The following is a 17,493-nucleotide window of genomic DNA, read 5'->3' as shown; positions in this document are numbered from 1 at the left end:
TCACCGAGGGCCCGGTCCGTGCTCAAGGCCCCATCACAATTTCAGAGTTCACCGAGGGCCCGGTCCGTGCTCAAGGCCCCATCACCATTTCAGAGGTTCCTGAGGGCCGGTTCCGTGCCTGCCAAGCTCCAGGACCTGGGAACGTCCCCACCAGTCCCCGCCTCACGGGTCACACTCCGGCAACTATCCGACGCTGAGGCTTCTCTGGCCACGCCCCGTCGGAAACCGCCGCCGCGTGGCAGCCAATCAGAGCGCAGAGAGCGCCCGCCCGCTCGCCGTTAGCCCCGACGTCACGTGCGAGGCTACTAACCCCTGTCGCCTATGCGACGGTGTCAGTCCGCCCAGAAAAAGAGGGCCCCACCTATTCCTCCTGGCGCCCGCGTGCCCCATCCTTCACAGGTTGGAGCCCAAGGCTGCAGGCGAGGGGACAGCCGAGCTGAGGAGGGCCGGGGGCTTTGGGGGGCGGTGTCCGGAGGTGCGGAGTTCTGGCGCGGAGGGATCCGGCGGCTCCATGACCGTTGGCGCAGCGGCGACTGTTAAGGGTTGGTGGTGAGGGGCGAGGGGTGAGGCGTGAGGCGTCAGGTGTCAGGGGCGAGGGGTGAGGAGCGAGGGGTGAGGAGCGAGGTGTGAGGGGCGAGGGGTGAGGCGTGTGGGGTGAGGCGTGTGGGGTGAGGCGTGTGGGGTGAGGCGTGAGGGGCGAGGTGTGAGGGGTGAGGCGTGAGGGGCGAGGTCCGCGGGTTTGCGACGGCTGTGAGGCGGAATCTGCAGTCACTTGCGCCCTGAGGAAGCCGCTGACTCCCCGACAGCATCCAACGGCGGAGGTTTGCTTCTGTCACTCTACCTGGTGAGGCCCCGGCCGCGGGGGTGCGGGCCAGCGGGAAGGTGGGCTACTTGCAGACCCTGTTTTAATTGTTCTCGGCGACATAAAGCCTTTCTGGTGGCTTTTCAGAACATTTAGGTCATGAAGCACCCGCTTCTGTGCACCTCCGCGTCTCCTGGCCCCTGGTTCCAGGTGGCTGTGGGTGGGTTCACCTCCAGGTGGGCCAGGTCGCTGCGGGGACAGCACAGCGCTCCACTCGGGTGGGCAGGGCGGCCGGGGTCCCTGTGTCCCCCTCGCTGCCTCCCCGCTGACCGCAGGACTGGGGTCCGGAGCACTGGCTGCCGAGTTCTGCAGAGCGAGCCCCCTGGACTAGGACGGAGCTAAGGGACTCTAACGTGTCCCCTAATGTTCAAGTATGTGTGATCCGACTCTGCCTTAGCCCCTGGGGACAAAGGAGTGGCTCAAAGGAAAGCCTTTGCCTGGGAAGAGCTTGCGTTTTAGTGGGGGAGGGGTGAGCAATAAAATCGGTGGAGCAGATGTAATGATTGCAAAGGGGAAAAAGGCAGCAGGGGGTGACGTTTCGGGGAGGGACAGGGAAGGCCTTGCTGGGTGACTTTGGAGCAGACTTAGACTCAAAGAGGGAGCCAGTCCTGTGTTTGGGGGGCTGGGGGCTTATTAGGCGGAGAGGTGAGTGACCACGCGGGGGGCATTCTTGGGGTGTTGGAGGACTAGGGAAGGGGCTGTTGGGTCTGGGCAGGGGAACAAGATTCACTCCCTGAGTTTTCGCCACCCTTGTATCTGCACGGGTGTTGTCTAAAGCTAGCTGGAACAGTATGCGCCTTTATTTCGATTTGTGCTTTGTTCTGCTGCGTAGATGGAAGTCATTCTGGTATAAATACAGATTATCTTCTCCAGTTAGTGTGCTTATTGGAAGCACAGACTTAGGATCTTTTTTTTTTCCTGTTTCCATAGTACCTTTTTTTTTTTTTTTTAATTGTAGTTTAGGTGAAGGTTTACAGAACAAACTGGCTTGTCATTAAACAAGTAGTATACGTACTGTTTTGTGACATTGGTTACCAACCCCACGACATGTGAACACTCCTTTCTCGACCTTGGGCTCAATATTACCAGCTTTCCTGTCCCCACCTGCCCTGGGCTGGTGTGCCCCTTTAGTCTCATTTTGTTTTATGGGCCTGTCTGATCTTTGCCTGAAGGGTGAACCTCAGGATTGACTTCATGACTCCGCAAAAAGATTGTCCTGTGGCCATGCTCTAGGGGTTTCTCTAGTCTCTGTCAGGCCAGTAAGTCTGGTCTGTTTTTGTGAGTTAGAATTGTGTTCTACATTTTTCTCCAACTCTGTCCGGGACCCTCTGTTGTGATCTCTGTCAGAGCAATCAGTGGTGGTAGCTGGGCACCATCTAGTTGTACTGGACTCAGTCTGGTGGAGGCCGTGGTAGATGTGGTCCATCAATCCTTTGGACTAATCTTGCCCTTGTGTCTTTGGTTTTCTTCATTCTCCCTTGCTCCTGAAGGAGGTGAGACCAGTGGAGTATCTTAGATGGCCACTCCCAGGCTTTTAAGACCCCAGACACTACTCACCAAAGTAGAATGTAGAACGTTTTCATTTTAAACTGTGTTATGCCATTTGAGCTAGATGTTCCCCAAGACTGTGATCCCTGCAGCCCCCATCCCACTAATTCGGCCCCTCAAGGAGTTCGGATGTGTCTATGGAGCTTCCATGACCTGGCCTTGTAGAGAGTATGCTGGCTTCCCCAGTATTGTGTACTGTCCTACACTTTACCACAGTTACCACTTATCTGTTGTCTGTTTAGGGTTTTTCCATCCCCACCCCTCCCCTCCCTCGTAACCATCAGATTGCTTCTTTTTGTGTGTAAACCTTTTCATGAGTTTTTATGGTAGTGGTCTCATACATTGTTTGCCCTTTTGTGATTGACTTATTTCACTCAGCATAATGTCTTCCAGCTTCATCCATGTTATGAGGTGGTGCACAGATTCATCATTTTTCTTTATCATCACATAATACTCCATTGTGTGTAGGTACCATAGTTTGTTTATCCATTCATCTGTTGATGGGCATCTAGGTTGTTTCCATGTTTTTGTCATTGTGAACAATGCTGCAGTGAACATGGTTGTGCATATGTCTGTTAGCGTGATGGCTTTTACTTCTCTAGGATATATTCTTAGGAGTGGGATTGCTGGATAGTATGGTATTTCTTATTTCTACCTTTTTAAAGAAGTGCCATATCGTTTTTCAAACTGGTTGTACCATTTTGCATTCCCACTAGCAGTGCATAAAGAGTTCCAGTCTCCCCACAGCCTCTGCAACATTTGTTTGCTGTTTTTTTGATCCATGGCAGTAGCGCCGGGAGCGCAAACTTATATTGTGACTTTAGGAGTGACTGTACAATCGACTCAACGGCACTGGGTTTATACAATCTGTGTAATCTGACATCCAAACTGGGATCCTTTTCAGATTGCAAGAGAGCACTAATGGTTATGTATAAACGAAGCTGACAGCCAGCTTTATACTGGGTAAATCGAGACAGACAGTCATCATGACGGTAGAATGTGTTTGATTCTATGAGTAGTGTGTGCACTACAGTGGTTCTCAAGCTTTATCTGCATCCCTGTCACCTGGAGGGTGCTCTACTCCCATTTTTGATCCAGTAGGGATGGGAGTGGGGCCCTCCCTAGTTTGCTTTTCTGGCAAGTTCCAGGTGCTGCAGATGCTGCCAATTAATGACTTTGAGAACCACTGTGCTTATTTTAAAGTATTACCTATTGGAGATGGGAGTTCAGCTTATGACTAGGTTTTTAAAAATTTATTTCATAGAGTTACTGCTGTGGTGCTGACCATTGGACTAGGTGTTAAGGACTAAATAGTGATTAACAACCTAGTCTGGAGGAGTTCTTAAGTGTGTGTGTGTGAGAGAGAAACTAATGACCATGCATTGTGGTAACATCAATCGTATAGGTTGAAACAAAGCTTTGTAGAAAAGGTGAAAGAGGTGGCATTTGGGCTTGTCTTTAAAGGATAAACTGAATTCTCCTGGTTTAGAAAGGAAGGTAAGGCACTTTAGGCAAAGGCTGTGCCATGGTATATGGTGAATCATGAACCTGATTGTGATTGGTGAGTGAAAGAAAGTAATGTTTGCTGGATTCTAAAAAGCACAGATATCCAAATTTGATTTTATACACCATCAGTAAGAGACTGAGCGTATACAACAGTATGTCCAGTACATAAGAGTGCATGTATAGCTTTGTCAGATATACATATAAAACTACAACATCATTTAAAATATGATTAAATATTAGTTGTAATGGTCTGACACTTGAGTGGATCTTCACGTGTACCCAGGGCGTTTAACCAGTTGGCTCTGGTTTGAACCCCTGCTGACAATTTGCGTTTCTAACAAGCTCCCAGGAGATGCTAATGCTGCTGATTAGGGACCGATTCTGAGAACCACTAGCAGAGCCCAAACCCACTGCTGCAGAAGTGGTTCCGACTCATAGAGACCCCATAGGGTTTCCAGGGCTGTGAATCTTTGCAAAAGGAGACTGCCACATCTGTCTCCCACAGAGCAGCTGGTGAGTTCTAACTGCAGACCTTTTGGTTAGCAACCAAGTGATTTAACCACTGTGCAGCAAGGGCCCCTACTACTAGAGCGGTGGTTGTCAAAATTTATCATAGGTAAGAATCACCTGGGAGTCTTGTTAAACTGGAGGTTCTGATTCAGTATATCTCTATGTGGTAAGCTAATGTGTTTGCTTTTTACTGCTGTAAAACATTAGAGTCGAAGTGGTCTTTAAAATTGGAGTATGTCATTAGAGTTGTCTTTCTAGGGAGATCACCATGGAGCAAAGACTTTTAGAAGCTGTTAAAACTCGGGAAAGAAAGAACTTGATTTAAAGCAGTGTGATCTTAAGTGTAAAAGTTGGCATGTCTTCCCCTACTTAAAATCTTCTCTGGCTTCTCATTGCACTGAATGGCAAATCCAAGGTCCTTACTGTTGTCTGTAAAGTCTGGATAGTCTGCTCCTTGCCTTCTTTAAAGTTTATCAGCTCCCCTCCTTACAAGTCCATCACGCTGGACCCCCTTCAGTTCCACAGACGAGCCAGGCTCTTAACACTTAGACACAAGTTGCTCCCACTTGTCCCAAGGACTCCTTGCCGTGTACCTTCCAGCCCCCAGTCCCTTCTGCGTCTCAGATTAAAGGCTAGCTTCCTTAGAGGCAGTCCTCTTCAGCATGTCAGTTAGTTCCTGCTTTGTGTTTGGTAAGAACATTCTGCTTGCTCATTACATTTTTTTTTTAATTTGTAAATAATTTTAATCTGCCTTTTCCCTTGGGAATAATATTTGTTGAATGGTCACTGTATGCTTGTTTTTGTTTGTTATCTTAGTGCCTTACATGTGTTGTCATTTGATCCTCAAAATTGCCCTACAGGATAGGTTATAATTCCCTGTTACATGTGGAGACATGTGTCACAGAGTTATGTAGTTTGCTCAGGATCATTCATGTCAGCTGTGAAGGACTTGGATCAGGCAGTCTAGCTCTGAAGCCTCTACCCAAAATAACCTGATGACCCTGCTTTCTTCTGCAGGAGGGTAGGGAAGAAGGGCACCGTTATGCACAGTAATATATCTGGTGCCGAACAGCCAGGCTTACAGTAGGCACCTCATAGATATTAAAGAGATGGAGAGAATTGTTGGACCAGGTGTAGGGTCAGTAGAGGAGTGGTTTAGAGATAAATGACACAGTCATTAGCTTTAGAGACAGTTGATGGCAATGCCACTAATCAAGAATGAAATATGGGAGATGAATAACAAGGTAGGAAAATACCAGTTTTGGTGTGTTAAGGTTAAGCTACACGTGAAACTGTGGGGAAACCCAGGAGGGGCACAGCATGTATCAGAATTACAGCTACACGTGGAACTGTGGGGAGACCCAGGAGGGACACAGCATGTATTAGAATTACGATGTCTGACTGAAATTCCCAGTTTAACGGCACATTACATAGGAAATGTAAAAGAAAAAGCCAGTTACCAGTACCTTAATTCTCTTAACATTTTTTCACTCCTGTATCTGTTTGTAATACATCAATGAGAAAACTAAAGCTTGTATTAAAATAAATTTCCCGGACGTATTTCACCATTTTAGCCCTACCACCTCGCTCAGTGCCTGGTCCACAGTAAGTACTTTGTAGAACGTAGGCACGTTACCTTAAGAAACTGTGCGTAGGTTGAGAGAGACCAGAAAAATATGTAATGGCCCAGGCGCTTATTTTGGAATCTCCAATAAATAACTTTAAAGGTAGCATTGTGGAAGTGGTCAAATGTAACTGTATGTACTGAGTATTGTCTTCACAATTTTTCCTTTTCAGATAAAAAATGACTGGGCGAGCCAGAGCCAGAGCCAGAGGAAGGGCCCGAGGGCAGGAGCTGGTGCAGCACGTTGGCCCTGCTGCAGTGAGTACTTGACAGCTTTTAGCTACGGAAAATACCTTGGGCAAACCAAGAGCCTGTTGAACCCTTATCAATTTAAGCTGCTGAAAAGAAATAAAAAGCGGTGTCCTATGAAGGAGGCGAAAACTGAGCAAGGAAGATAATGTTCTATTTCCTGAGATTAGAAGCTTTTCAAAATTCTTGACTTTAGTTGGTGACACTTCTTGTGAAGAAATTTCCTTGTAAGAATAAGATAGTTCCCTAGTAATTTAGATTAGTGTTGGTTGAATGCTTTAGATTTGTTTAAGATTAGTTATTTCTCTATCTGTGATCTCGTGACCTAAAAAGAATGCTGTTCTTTATATGCAAATAACTGCAGAGTCAGCCACCTGGTTATATCCAGCCTAGACCTCAGCAGCCACCAACAGAGGGGGAATTAGTTGGCCGTGGACGCCAGAGAGGACCAGTAGGAGCAACAGCCAAGTCACAAGGTGAAGAGAAAGTAAAAAGACTGTGTGTGTGTGTGTGTGTGTGGTATTAAACATGAGATAGTAGCTAATATACAAAGTCTAGTAGACAAGGGATAAAGAGTCTTGGCTGGTGCAGTGGTTAAGCACTCAGCTGCTTACCAAAAGGTCAGCGGTTCAAACCCACCAGCAGCTCCACAGAAGAAAAAATCTGGCAATGTGCTCCTGTGAAGATTACAGCCTAGGAAATCCTACGGGGAAGGGACGTTCTACTCTGTCCTTAATAGGGTCACTACAAGTTGGAATGGACTCCATGGCACACGCCGACAACAGAAGACAATCACTCTCAAGCTGCATAGCCTCCTACTGAGTGCAGTGCCATAGGATTTCATTTCCCCCGGAAAAGAAAAAGAGCATATCCTTGCCAGGGTCCCACGTGAGCTATTACCAAGTGATGAAATTTTAAATTAGTCATAATATTGTCTATTATGCATTAATAAAGCATTTTTAGAACATTTTTTTGGCGTCTTTAATGGCTTCATTAAAACCTGGACCAACTGTAACACTTGTAACTTTGATTTATAAAATAACAATTTCGCATGTGTTGTATTGGTTAACCTCTTAGATGCAAAAAACTAAGGCCAAAGTTGGGACAGCTGGTAGAGTTGGAGTGCCCGTTTTGATTCCAGTGATTATGCCTTTTCATTGTGTTATTGCAAAAATGGATTCTTTGGATGCCTGGTAAAAGATTCTTCTATGGTTAATAGGTTTGGTTTTGATATGGGAAAAAACATTAATGAAAGAACCCACAAACAAATGGCAAATTATTATAAAAAAGTTGGCATTTCAGCTCTAGAGTGGGCCTGGGAAGTGGACCATTCACTAAACAGTGTTGAGGCAACTGGCTGTTTAGAAAACAAAGCTGGCTCCCTGTTTTATTCCTTACAGTAAATTACATGTATCACAAATATTTAACTAGTGGAATCCATAAGCAGCAGAAACCATGAATGAATGTTAAAATAACCCTGAAACAGTATAAACTGAATTATGACAAGTATCAATGTCTGAAGATAATAATCAGAAAATTTACCGAAAATGACAGATGGCTAATTTTTTGACACACAGAGCTTGGTGGCACAGTGGTTAAGAGCTGCAGCTGCTAACCAAAAGTTCTGTAGTGCGAATCCACCAACATTCCTTGGAAACCCTATGGGGCAGTTCTACGCTGTCCTATAGGGTTGCTGTGAGTTGGAATTGACTCAACAGCAATGAGTTTTTTTGTTGTTTTTTTTTTTTTTTAATTAACAAGCTGATAGAAAGATGAATAAAAGAAATGAAAGGAAAATGCACTGAAAAATACAAAGGCCAATGAAACATTAAGCCTAATAATTAAATGTAAATTAAGAAGGAACATATTTCACCTGTTTATCCTCTGTAGTTTTATTTTTTGGTCAATCTCAGTTAGTGTGGTGACATTGGCTCTTGCGTTCCAGAGGGCTTGTATAATTGTTCTAACGTTTAAATGGGATTTTGAGGTGTATAGAAACTGTAACAGTATCTTTTTAGCAGAGATTCCACTCATGGGAAAGTGTCCAACAAAGACTGGATAAGTGCAATGTGATTATGTACGGGGGTTACACGCACACAGAAACCCATTGCTGTCAAGCTGATTCCGACTCATAGTGACTCTATAGGACAGTAGAACTGCCCCCATAGAGTTTCCAAGGGGCGCCTGATGGGTTCGAACTGCTGACCTTTCGGTTAGCAGCCATAGCACTTAACCACTGCACCATCAGGGATTACATACACTTTTAATACCAATATACTGGAAACACCTAATCAATAAAGGCAGCACTATTGTATTTCACAATAGGTACTATGGAGCCATTTTCTAGAATGTAAGAACCATCTGAGCAACATAAATGAAAACAAGTTGTAAAACAGATTTAATGTTTTTAATAAACACATGTCTGTATATGTTACCTATACTCAGCAGAAAATTTCAAGGGGAAATAGATTGCAAGAGTCAGACTAGAAGACTAGGGCCCTTTTGCTGTCACTTTATATATCCAATTACGTGTGTTACTTTTCTGTTACAAGATGTTTTATTTTTTAAGTTACGGTGCTTAACGAAATGTATTTGTGGGTATTAATCACTTTAAATTTTAAATACCGGAGAGATATTTATCTGTGTTTTATTGACTATGCATAGGTATTCAACTGTGTGGATCATGACAAATTATGAAAACAAGGTGAAAAAATGGGAATTCCAGAAGACTTAACCATGCTTATGAGGAAACTGTACATAGACCAAGAGGCAGTCCTTCAAATAGAACAAAGGGATACTGTGTGGTTTCACATCAGAAAAGGTGTGAGTCAGGGTTATATCCTTTTGCCATACTTACTCAATCTGTCTGCTGAGCAGATAATCCAAGAAGTTGGAGTATGTGAAGAAGAATGGGGCATCAGGGTTGGAGGAAGACTCATTAACTACCTGTGTTATGCAGATGACACAACCTTGCTTGCCGAAAGTGAAGAGGACTTGAAGCACTCACTGATGAAGATCAAAGACCACAGCATTCAGTATGGATTACACCTCAACATAAAAAAAAAAACAAAAATCCTCACAACTGGACCAATGAGCAACATCATGATAAATGGACAAAAGATTGAAGTTGTCAAAGATTTCATTTACTTGGATCCACAATCAACACCCATGGAGGCAGCAGTCAAGAAAACAGTGTATTTGCATTAGGCAAATCTACTGCAAAAGATGTGTTTAGAAGTGTTAAAAAGCAAAAATGTCAGTTTGAGGACTAAGGTGCACCTGACCCAAGCCATGGTATTTTCAGTCACCTCAATATGCATGCAAAAGCTGGACAACGAATAAGGAAGACTGAAGGATTGATCCCTTTGAGTTATGGTGTTGAAGAATATTGAATATACCATGGACTGCCAAAAGAATGAACAAATCTATCTTGGAAGAAGTACAGCTGGAATGCTCCTTGGAAGTGACGATACTGAGACTTTGTCTCTTACTTTGCACATGTTTTCAGGAGGGTTAAGTCCCTGGAGTAGGACATCATGCTTGGTAAAGTAGAGGGTCAGCAAAAAAGAGGAAGACCCTCAATGACGTGGGTTGACACAGTGGCTACAGCAATGGGCTCAAACATAACAACAGTTGTGAGGATGGCGCAGTTTCATTCTTTTGTACGTAGGATTGCTGTGAGCCGAAACCAACTCGACAGCACCTGAAAATATCATACCAATCTCTTACATTTATAGGATTTTGTTTTTTCTCCTAATCTTGATACCTCAGTTCTCCTGAAGCTTAGAATGTTAGTTTTGTTGCTCATTTATGTTCAGTGTATACAGCAAGATCTCACTGAGGTAAAACTTTGTGCTAAAAGACGTCTTGAAACTATGTAAGAAACATTTCTTTATAATGCACCCTCAAAATACAAATAACATTTTAGGAAATGGTAAAACCTGATTTCTTAAACATTCTGTATACCAATCTTCATTAATAACTTTTTTTTTTAACCAGTCATTCATGTGGTTACATTTATGTTAAGAAACTCAGCTCCCCACCTGTGAAAAGGTAGTGTCTACCTTTATAGATAAGGGTCATTACAAGGATTAAACAATACGTTGTTGTTAGGTGTTGTCAAGCTGATTTCAACTCATAGTGATGACCCAATGTAACAGAGCAGGAATCCCCATAGGATTTCCTAGACTGTAATCTTTTCAGGAACAGATTGCCAGGTCTTTCTCTTGCAGACCCTGAGTGTGTTTGAACCACCAAACACAGTACAGCAGAGCACATATTAAGTAATGTTGTTGTTACTGTTGTTAGGTGCCATCTAGTCAGCTCTGACTCGTAGCAACCCCATGTACAACCGAATGAAACACTGGTCCTGTACCATCCTCACAGTCATTGCTATGCGTGATCTTGTTGCATTCACTGTGTCAATCCATCTCGTCAGGGGTCTTTTTTTGCTGACCCTCTACCTTACCAAGCATGATGTCCTTCTCCAGGGACTTACCTCTCTTGATAATGTGCAGAGTAAGAGAGACGAAGACACCATCCTCGCTTCCAAGGAGCACTCTGGCTGTACTTCTTCCAAGACAGACCTGTTTGTTCTTCTGGCAGTCCATGAAGTATTGAATATTCTTTGCCAACCATAATTCAGAAGGATCAGTTCTTCTTCAGTCTTCCTCATTCATTATCCAGCTTTTGCATGCATAAGAGGCAATTGAAAATACCATGGTTTGAGTCAGGTGCACCTTAGTCCTCAAAGTAACATCTTTGCTTTTTAACACTTTAAAAAGGTTGTTACGAATTGAATTGTGTCCCCCCAAAATATGCGTCAGCTGGGCTAGGCCGTGATTTCTAATGTGTTGTTTTCCTCCTTTTTGTGATCCTATGTAATTATCCTGTGTGTTGCAAATCCTAATCTCTTCTGATGTTAATGAGACAGGATCAGAGGTAGTTATGTTAATGAGGCGGAACAAATTCTATAGGATTAGGTTGTATGTTGAGTCAGTCTCGTACCACCCTGAATGGAGCGTGTCCTTAGACCCAGGGTCCCTGTGCTGAGAAAATCCTAGACTCAGGGGAAGATTGATACCAAGACCTTCCCCCAGAGCCAACAGAGAAAGCCTTCCCCTAGAGTTGGCACCCTGAATTCAGACTTCTGGCCTCCTTGACTGTGAGAGAATAAATTTTTGTTCGTTGAAGCCATCTGCTTGTGGTATCTCTGTTATAGTAACACTAGATAACTAAGACATAATTTGGTGCCGAGAGCAGAGTATTGGTCTAACATATACCTAAAATGTGTGGAAGTGGTTTTGAAACTGAATGGGTAGAGGCTGGAAGAGTTTTAAAATGCCTAATAATAAAAGCCTAGATTGCCTTGAAGAGACGGTTGGTGGAATCATGGACGTCAAAGGAAGTTCCCGCAAGGGCTCAGAAGGAGTGAGGAGAGCTGTAACAACAGAGACGGCACAGACAGTGAGAAGCAGCAGCAGAGAAACAGCTACAGCAGAACCAGGAGACCGGCGTGAGACAGTGCAGGAGCCAATCCATGGAGCGAGAGAGCTGAGTGCCTTCAGGCCAAGGCTTACTGGTGGAGTGGTATGGCACCGGGCATTTATGGTAGAGCTAAAGAGCTTTATGACACTTGACTGAGAAAGGCCGGGGCAGCCCAAGAGGCCCAAGGTGCCAAGGAGCTGAGAGGCCAAGGAACCAGGAAGCAGAAGCTAAAGAGATGCAGTACAGGAAATAGCTGCCTCACTCTCAATGGGTGGGGCCAAGACCTCTGGGCTCTCAGAGTGGAACCATGTCTGGGTCTCAAAGGGTGGGGCCTCCTAGGTTTCAAAGGGTCAGATCTTCAACCTCAAGAGTGGGGTCGCCATTCATGAGTGCCAGGGGCATAGGCACTGCCCAAGCTGAGGGGGTGGGGCATAATAATGGAGCCTGCTGAGGCTGAGGAAGTGGGGTTGCCACTCAGTTGGGCTAGGAGAACAGGGCTGCCCAAAGCTGAGGAGCAGAGCTGCCATCTCAGTGGGCCTGGAACGCAGAGCTGAAGCCCAAGGCTGAGGGGCCTCCACCCAGAATCCAGAGAGCATGGCTAACACCCAGAGTCTGAAGGGCAGAGTCACTTTCTAGATGGTTTCAGAGAACAGAGGATTATTTTCAAGCCTTCGTAGCTAATGTAAATTGTTTGCTGGGCTTCGGACTTGCTTGGCGTCCACTATCTCTTCTTTCTCCCCAATTTTTCCCTCTTGTAATGGGAATGTCTACTTCGTGCCTGTTCTACCATAGTACTTTGGAAGCAAATGACTTGTATTCTAGGTTTCACAGATGAAGAGGAATTTTGCCCTAGGATGGAATTTGTACCTGGAGTTGAGACTTTTGGGATGATATGATGGGGTGAAAATGTTTTACATATGGCAAGGACATGAACTTTAGGGGACCAAAGCGTAGAACGTTATAGATTGAATCATGTCCCCCCAGTATGTGTGTCAACTTGATTTCCAATATTGTGTAGTCCTTAATTTTCTGGTCTGATATAATTATCATATGTGTTGTAACTCCGAATCTGTGATGTTAATGAGTCAGGATTAAAGGCAATTGTTAAAGAGGCAGAACACAACCTATAGGATTAGGTTTATCTTCAGTCAATCTCTTTTGAGATATAAAAGTGAGAAGCGAGCAGAGATCAGAGGAACCTCCTACCACTCAGAAAGAAGAGCCAGAAGTGGAGTGCATCCTTTGGACCTGGGATCCCTGGGCTGAGAAGCTCCTAGATCCAGGGGAAGATAGATGACAAGAACCTTACCCCCAGAGGCAAAAGAGAGAGAAAGCCACCTCCTAGAGCTGGCTGCCTGAGTTCAGGCTCAGCAGTGAGAGGATTTGTTACAGCCAGCCACTCGTGGTATTGCTGCTGCAGGAGCACTTGACAGCCAAGAGGTCTGTCGCAGCAGATTTGTCCCCTGCAATATGTCATTTGATTTCTTGACTGCTGCTTCCATGGGCATTGATTATAGATCCAAGTAAAGTGAAATCCTTGACTCAGTCTTCAGTCTTTTCTCTGATCATCGCGATGTTGCTTATTGATCCAGTTGTGAGGATTTTTGTTTTGTGTTGAAGTGTAATCCATACTGAAGGCTGTGGTCTTTGATCTTCATAAGTAAGTGCTTCAAGTCCTCTTCACTTTCAGCAAGCAAGGCTGTGTCATCTGCATATCACAGGTTGTTAGTCTTCCACCAATCCTGCTGCCACGTTTTTATTCATATAGTCCAGCTTCTTGGATTATGTGCTCAGCATCAGATTGAGTAAGTATGGTGAAGGGATACAACCCTGACACACACCTTCCCAATTTTAAACCATGCAGCATCCCCTTGCTCTGTTCGAAGGACTGTCTCTCGGCCTATGTACCGGGTCTACATGAGCACAATCACGTGTTCTAGAATTCTCATTCTTTGCAGTGTTATATATAATTCATTATGATCCCATAGTTGAGTTCCTTTGCATAGTCAATAAAAAAAACAGGTAAACATCTTTCTGGCATTCTCTACTTTCAGCCAAGATCCATCTGACACCAGCAGTGATAGCTGTCATTCCATGTCCTCTTCTGAATCCAGCCTGAACTTCTAGCAGCTTCCTGTTGATACACTGCTGCAGCCATTTATGAATTACCTTCAGCAAAATTTTACTTGCATGCGATGTTAATGATACCGTTTTATAATTTCCACATTCTGTTGGATCGCCTTCTTTGGAATGGGCACAAATAGGGATCTCTTCCAGTCGGTTGTCCAGGTAGCTGACTTTTAAATTTCTTGTCATAAACAAGTGAGCACGTGTAGCCCTGCATCCGTTTGTCGAAACATCTCAGTTGGTATTTTATCAATTTTTGGAGCATTGCTTTTCGCTTTTCAGGCAGCTTGAACTTCTTTCTTCAGTACCGTTGGTTCTTGATCATACGCTACCTCCTGGAGTGGTTGAACATCAACCACTTCTTTTTGGTGTAGTGACTCTGTGTATTCCTTCCATCTCTTCTTTTGATACTTCCTGTGTCATTCAGTATTTTGCCCATAGAATCCTTCACTATTGCACCTCCAGGCTTGAATTTTTTCTTCAGTTCTTTCAGCTTGAGAAATGTCAAGCATGTTCTAACCTTCTGGTTTTCTAACTTCAGGTCTTTGCACATTTCAGTATAATATGTTACCTTGTCTTCTCAAGCAACCCTTTGAAATCTTCTCTTCAGCTCTTTTACTTCATTTCTTCTGTTCACTTTGACTACTCTGTGTTCAAGAGCAACTTTCAGAGTCTCATCAGTGCATCTTGATTGCATGTTTTATCAATTTCAGACTGCAGAGTTTGGTGAAAATGTTAAATTTCATGTTTGGCTTTAGTGATTGATGTATAAATTTGAATAATAGTCATATTAACTGGTCTTCCTTGTAGGCTTGTGGTACCAAATTGTCTTAGGTGTATGGGAATTACCCTATCACTGATAGTGTTGTACTTCAGGATAGATCTTGAAATATTTTCTTTTTGATGATGAATGTGATGCCATTCCTCATCGATTTGCCATTCCCAGCACAGTAGACCATATTATTTCTGTTAAATAATATAAAGGATAGCAAATGCAAGGCCCTATTATGTGATGTTTTGGTGCTCTTGTGAAGATTGTATATGAGAATGCATGTCAAAGTAAATGTTGAAGTATGTGCTGCATTTTAGAAATTAATATGACAAGTTTAACAGACTTATCGTTAAGGGAGCTTTGTTTAGGATCTTGATTTTCATTCTGTAGAAGTGGGATGTCGCAGTGTGTGGATACACTGAAAGATTTTTTTAAAATAGAATAGTGGCAAGGTCCTATTTGTTTACAATAAATTAGTCCACAGCTGCATGGAAGGTGGAATAGGCAAGGTTTCTGATCTTACCCATTCAGAAATCTGTCATGTTTACAGACTGACAGCTAGTGAAGCTTCAGCTAAATGTAATAATAGCAGCATTCGATGTAGAGAGGGGAACAGACTTCCTCATTGTGTATATTCATATATTTGTCATTAGATTTTTGCATTCAGGTCTGAATTTTTTTTTAAGGCAAATTCAGATTTTTCAGGAGAAAATTGAAATCAAGCTTTCTTGCCCCATCATTACCGTCAGGTTGGAGTCTGTATTTGTACCCCCTGTTAGTATACTTACGCATGGTAACGAAAGCGTCTGGGGTAAAAAGTTAACTGAGGGAGGCAAATATGAACATTTACGAATTTGGAGGATTTTAAAATGGAGCATCTACAACTCGTGGGGTGCAGGAGCGCAGTGTATTTTAGCACCTTCAAAGGGCTTTTCTTACCGTATTGTCATTTAAAACTTATTACGTGCCTGCGATGTTCATCTTTTTCAGCTGAGGAAATTGAAGCTTCTGTTAAGTAACTTGTAAATAACAGAAGTATCTTGTTTAAGCCACTATTGCTTTCTTGAAGAAGTCCAAAGGTAGGCCGTTCTGGGCTAGTTCTGGTCTTTGTGGTCATAAGAGAACCAATTCTTTAGACTAGGCCATGGTTTTCATCATTAAGATTTACCTCTGGTTCAGAATGGCTGATTAAGCTCCCGCCATCGTATCCAGAGTTCAGGCAAGATTGGCTGGTCGAGGGGCATAAAGAACGTAAGAGGCACAAGCCAGCTATTGACTCTGCTCCTAAGTAGCTTTTCCAGAAGTCTTACCCATTAATTTCTGCTTAATTCTCTTAGGCCATCTGAGCTGCAGGCAGAGTGGAAGTCCTGGTTTATTAGGTACATTACTCCCCCAATTTTTTTTTTTTTTTAAGAAAAATGAGAGTGGTCACTGAGTAGGCAGCTAACAGTCTCTTCAACGCAGGTAGAATGTTAACATTTAGCCTGCAAAGCCCATATTCGTTCTTTGTCTTGCATCATACCATTAATCTGAGAGTCTTAATTTTACACTTCCTGCAAACTGAGTGACTTCGTTTAGGCTGTTGTAGCCACAGCTTTGGAACTAACCATGAATGAAAATTAAATAAATGCCTTGTTACCTATCCCAGTATTTCAGGAATTGTCATTAGCCAAGAGAGGAGGTCATAGAGACCTCCACGATGTCGGAGTAATTATGAAACAGAAGCTCAACTGTGTTACAGAATCATGGTGGTGGGGTGTGCACAGGCGCATATGTCCCTCTGCTGGCTCCTGAGAGCATTAAATAGTGAGGACTTCACATTTTAATCTAGGTCATAGGTTTAAACTTTATAAATTGCTAATTTCTGTGGCCATCAGTGCATCCTGGCACACTGGACCGTGCTGAGATTAAGGCTGACTCTTGATTGTGGCAGGGTTCCATAGTACAGGAAGTGATTCCCAGTCAGCAGCATGTTCCTGAGTCCTTGAATCTCTGCTCTGTTGTCTAGGTCTTTTAAAGGAGGACTGTATTTAGGGCTGGGTGCGAGACAGAAGAGGTCGTTTCTGGCTTTTTAAAGGGTTCCCGAGAACATGATAAGTGCTGCAATGAGGTGTGAATGTCTTGTAAGGAAGCGCTGAGTTTGACTAGGGCAGTGACAAGGAAGGCTTTATGGGGAAGTTACAGTTAGGGAACTCTTCTCCCTTTCTGGCCAGCAGACACTTGGAACATTTTGACGGCGACTTTATGTATTATCTTTAGTACCTCGGTAGCCTTTGAACTTGATGTAGTCCTCTTTTATTTTTCATATTGCTTAGGTGTATGCTTTTCATGTTTCTTTTTAAAGAACTCCAGATATCCGCTGGATTTCAGGAGCTGTCGTTAGCAGAGAGAGGAGGCCGTCGTAGAGACTTCCATGATCTCGGAGTGAATACGAGGCAGAACCTCGACCATGTTAAAGAGTCAAAAACAGGTAGGTTAGTTGTTAATGCAGCTCTATGGGATTATTTGTCAAGTACACAGGACAGGAAATGGAGGCATTTTATTTTACCTGTTTATTTATGTGTTCACTAGGAAGAAAAAGCACATTTGGTCATGGATCCCACATCCCTTTTCTATTTTCCTCTCCTTTCCTGATGGCTTTCATGAAGTAGGTCATAGATGACTTTAGCAGCACTGAAATCATGTTTTATTAGATTTTACACAGATCACTGTTGTTTCTTTAAAATTTTCTGCCATAAAGAGATTTGTTTGGTTTTTGATAAATGCCCCCTGTGAAGAGATTAACATCTCAGTGCGTGCTGCTTTAGG

General features: G+C 43.6%; 1 protein-coding gene across 3 annotated transcripts in view; it reads left to right on the top strand.

The window, feature by feature from the left end:
• Positions 1-343: 343 nt before the first annotated feature.
• The window catches only part of PIWIL1 (piwi like RNA-mediated gene silencing 1), a 40,078-nt gene continuing 22,928 nt past the window's right edge, over positions 344-17,493 (top strand). For 2 of the 3 annotated variants that reach the window (XM_049866478.1, XM_049866476.1), the window contains exons 1-4: positions 735-844; positions 6,224-6,308; positions 6,664-6,775; positions 17,030-17,155. In XM_049866478.1, the coding sequence (XP_049722435.1) occupies positions 6,231-6,308; positions 6,664-6,775; positions 17,030-17,155 (316 nt within the window). In that variant the 5' untranslated portion in view covers positions 735-844; positions 6,224-6,230. Of the gene's footprint in view, positions 400-734; positions 845-6,223; positions 6,309-6,663; positions 6,776-17,029; positions 17,156-17,493 lie in introns of those variants that run through there. The other variant, XM_049866477.1, reaches the window with a different exon arrangement.

Source organism: Elephas maximus, chromosome 22 (genome assembly GCF_024166365.1).
Source record: "Elephas maximus indicus isolate mEleMax1 chromosome 22, mEleMax1 primary haplotype, whole genome shotgun sequence".
NCBI classification, from domain to species: Eukaryota; Metazoa; Chordata; class Mammalia; order Proboscidea; family Elephantidae; genus Elephas; species Elephas maximus.
This window is presented reverse-complemented; position numbering and strand designations above follow the sequence as displayed.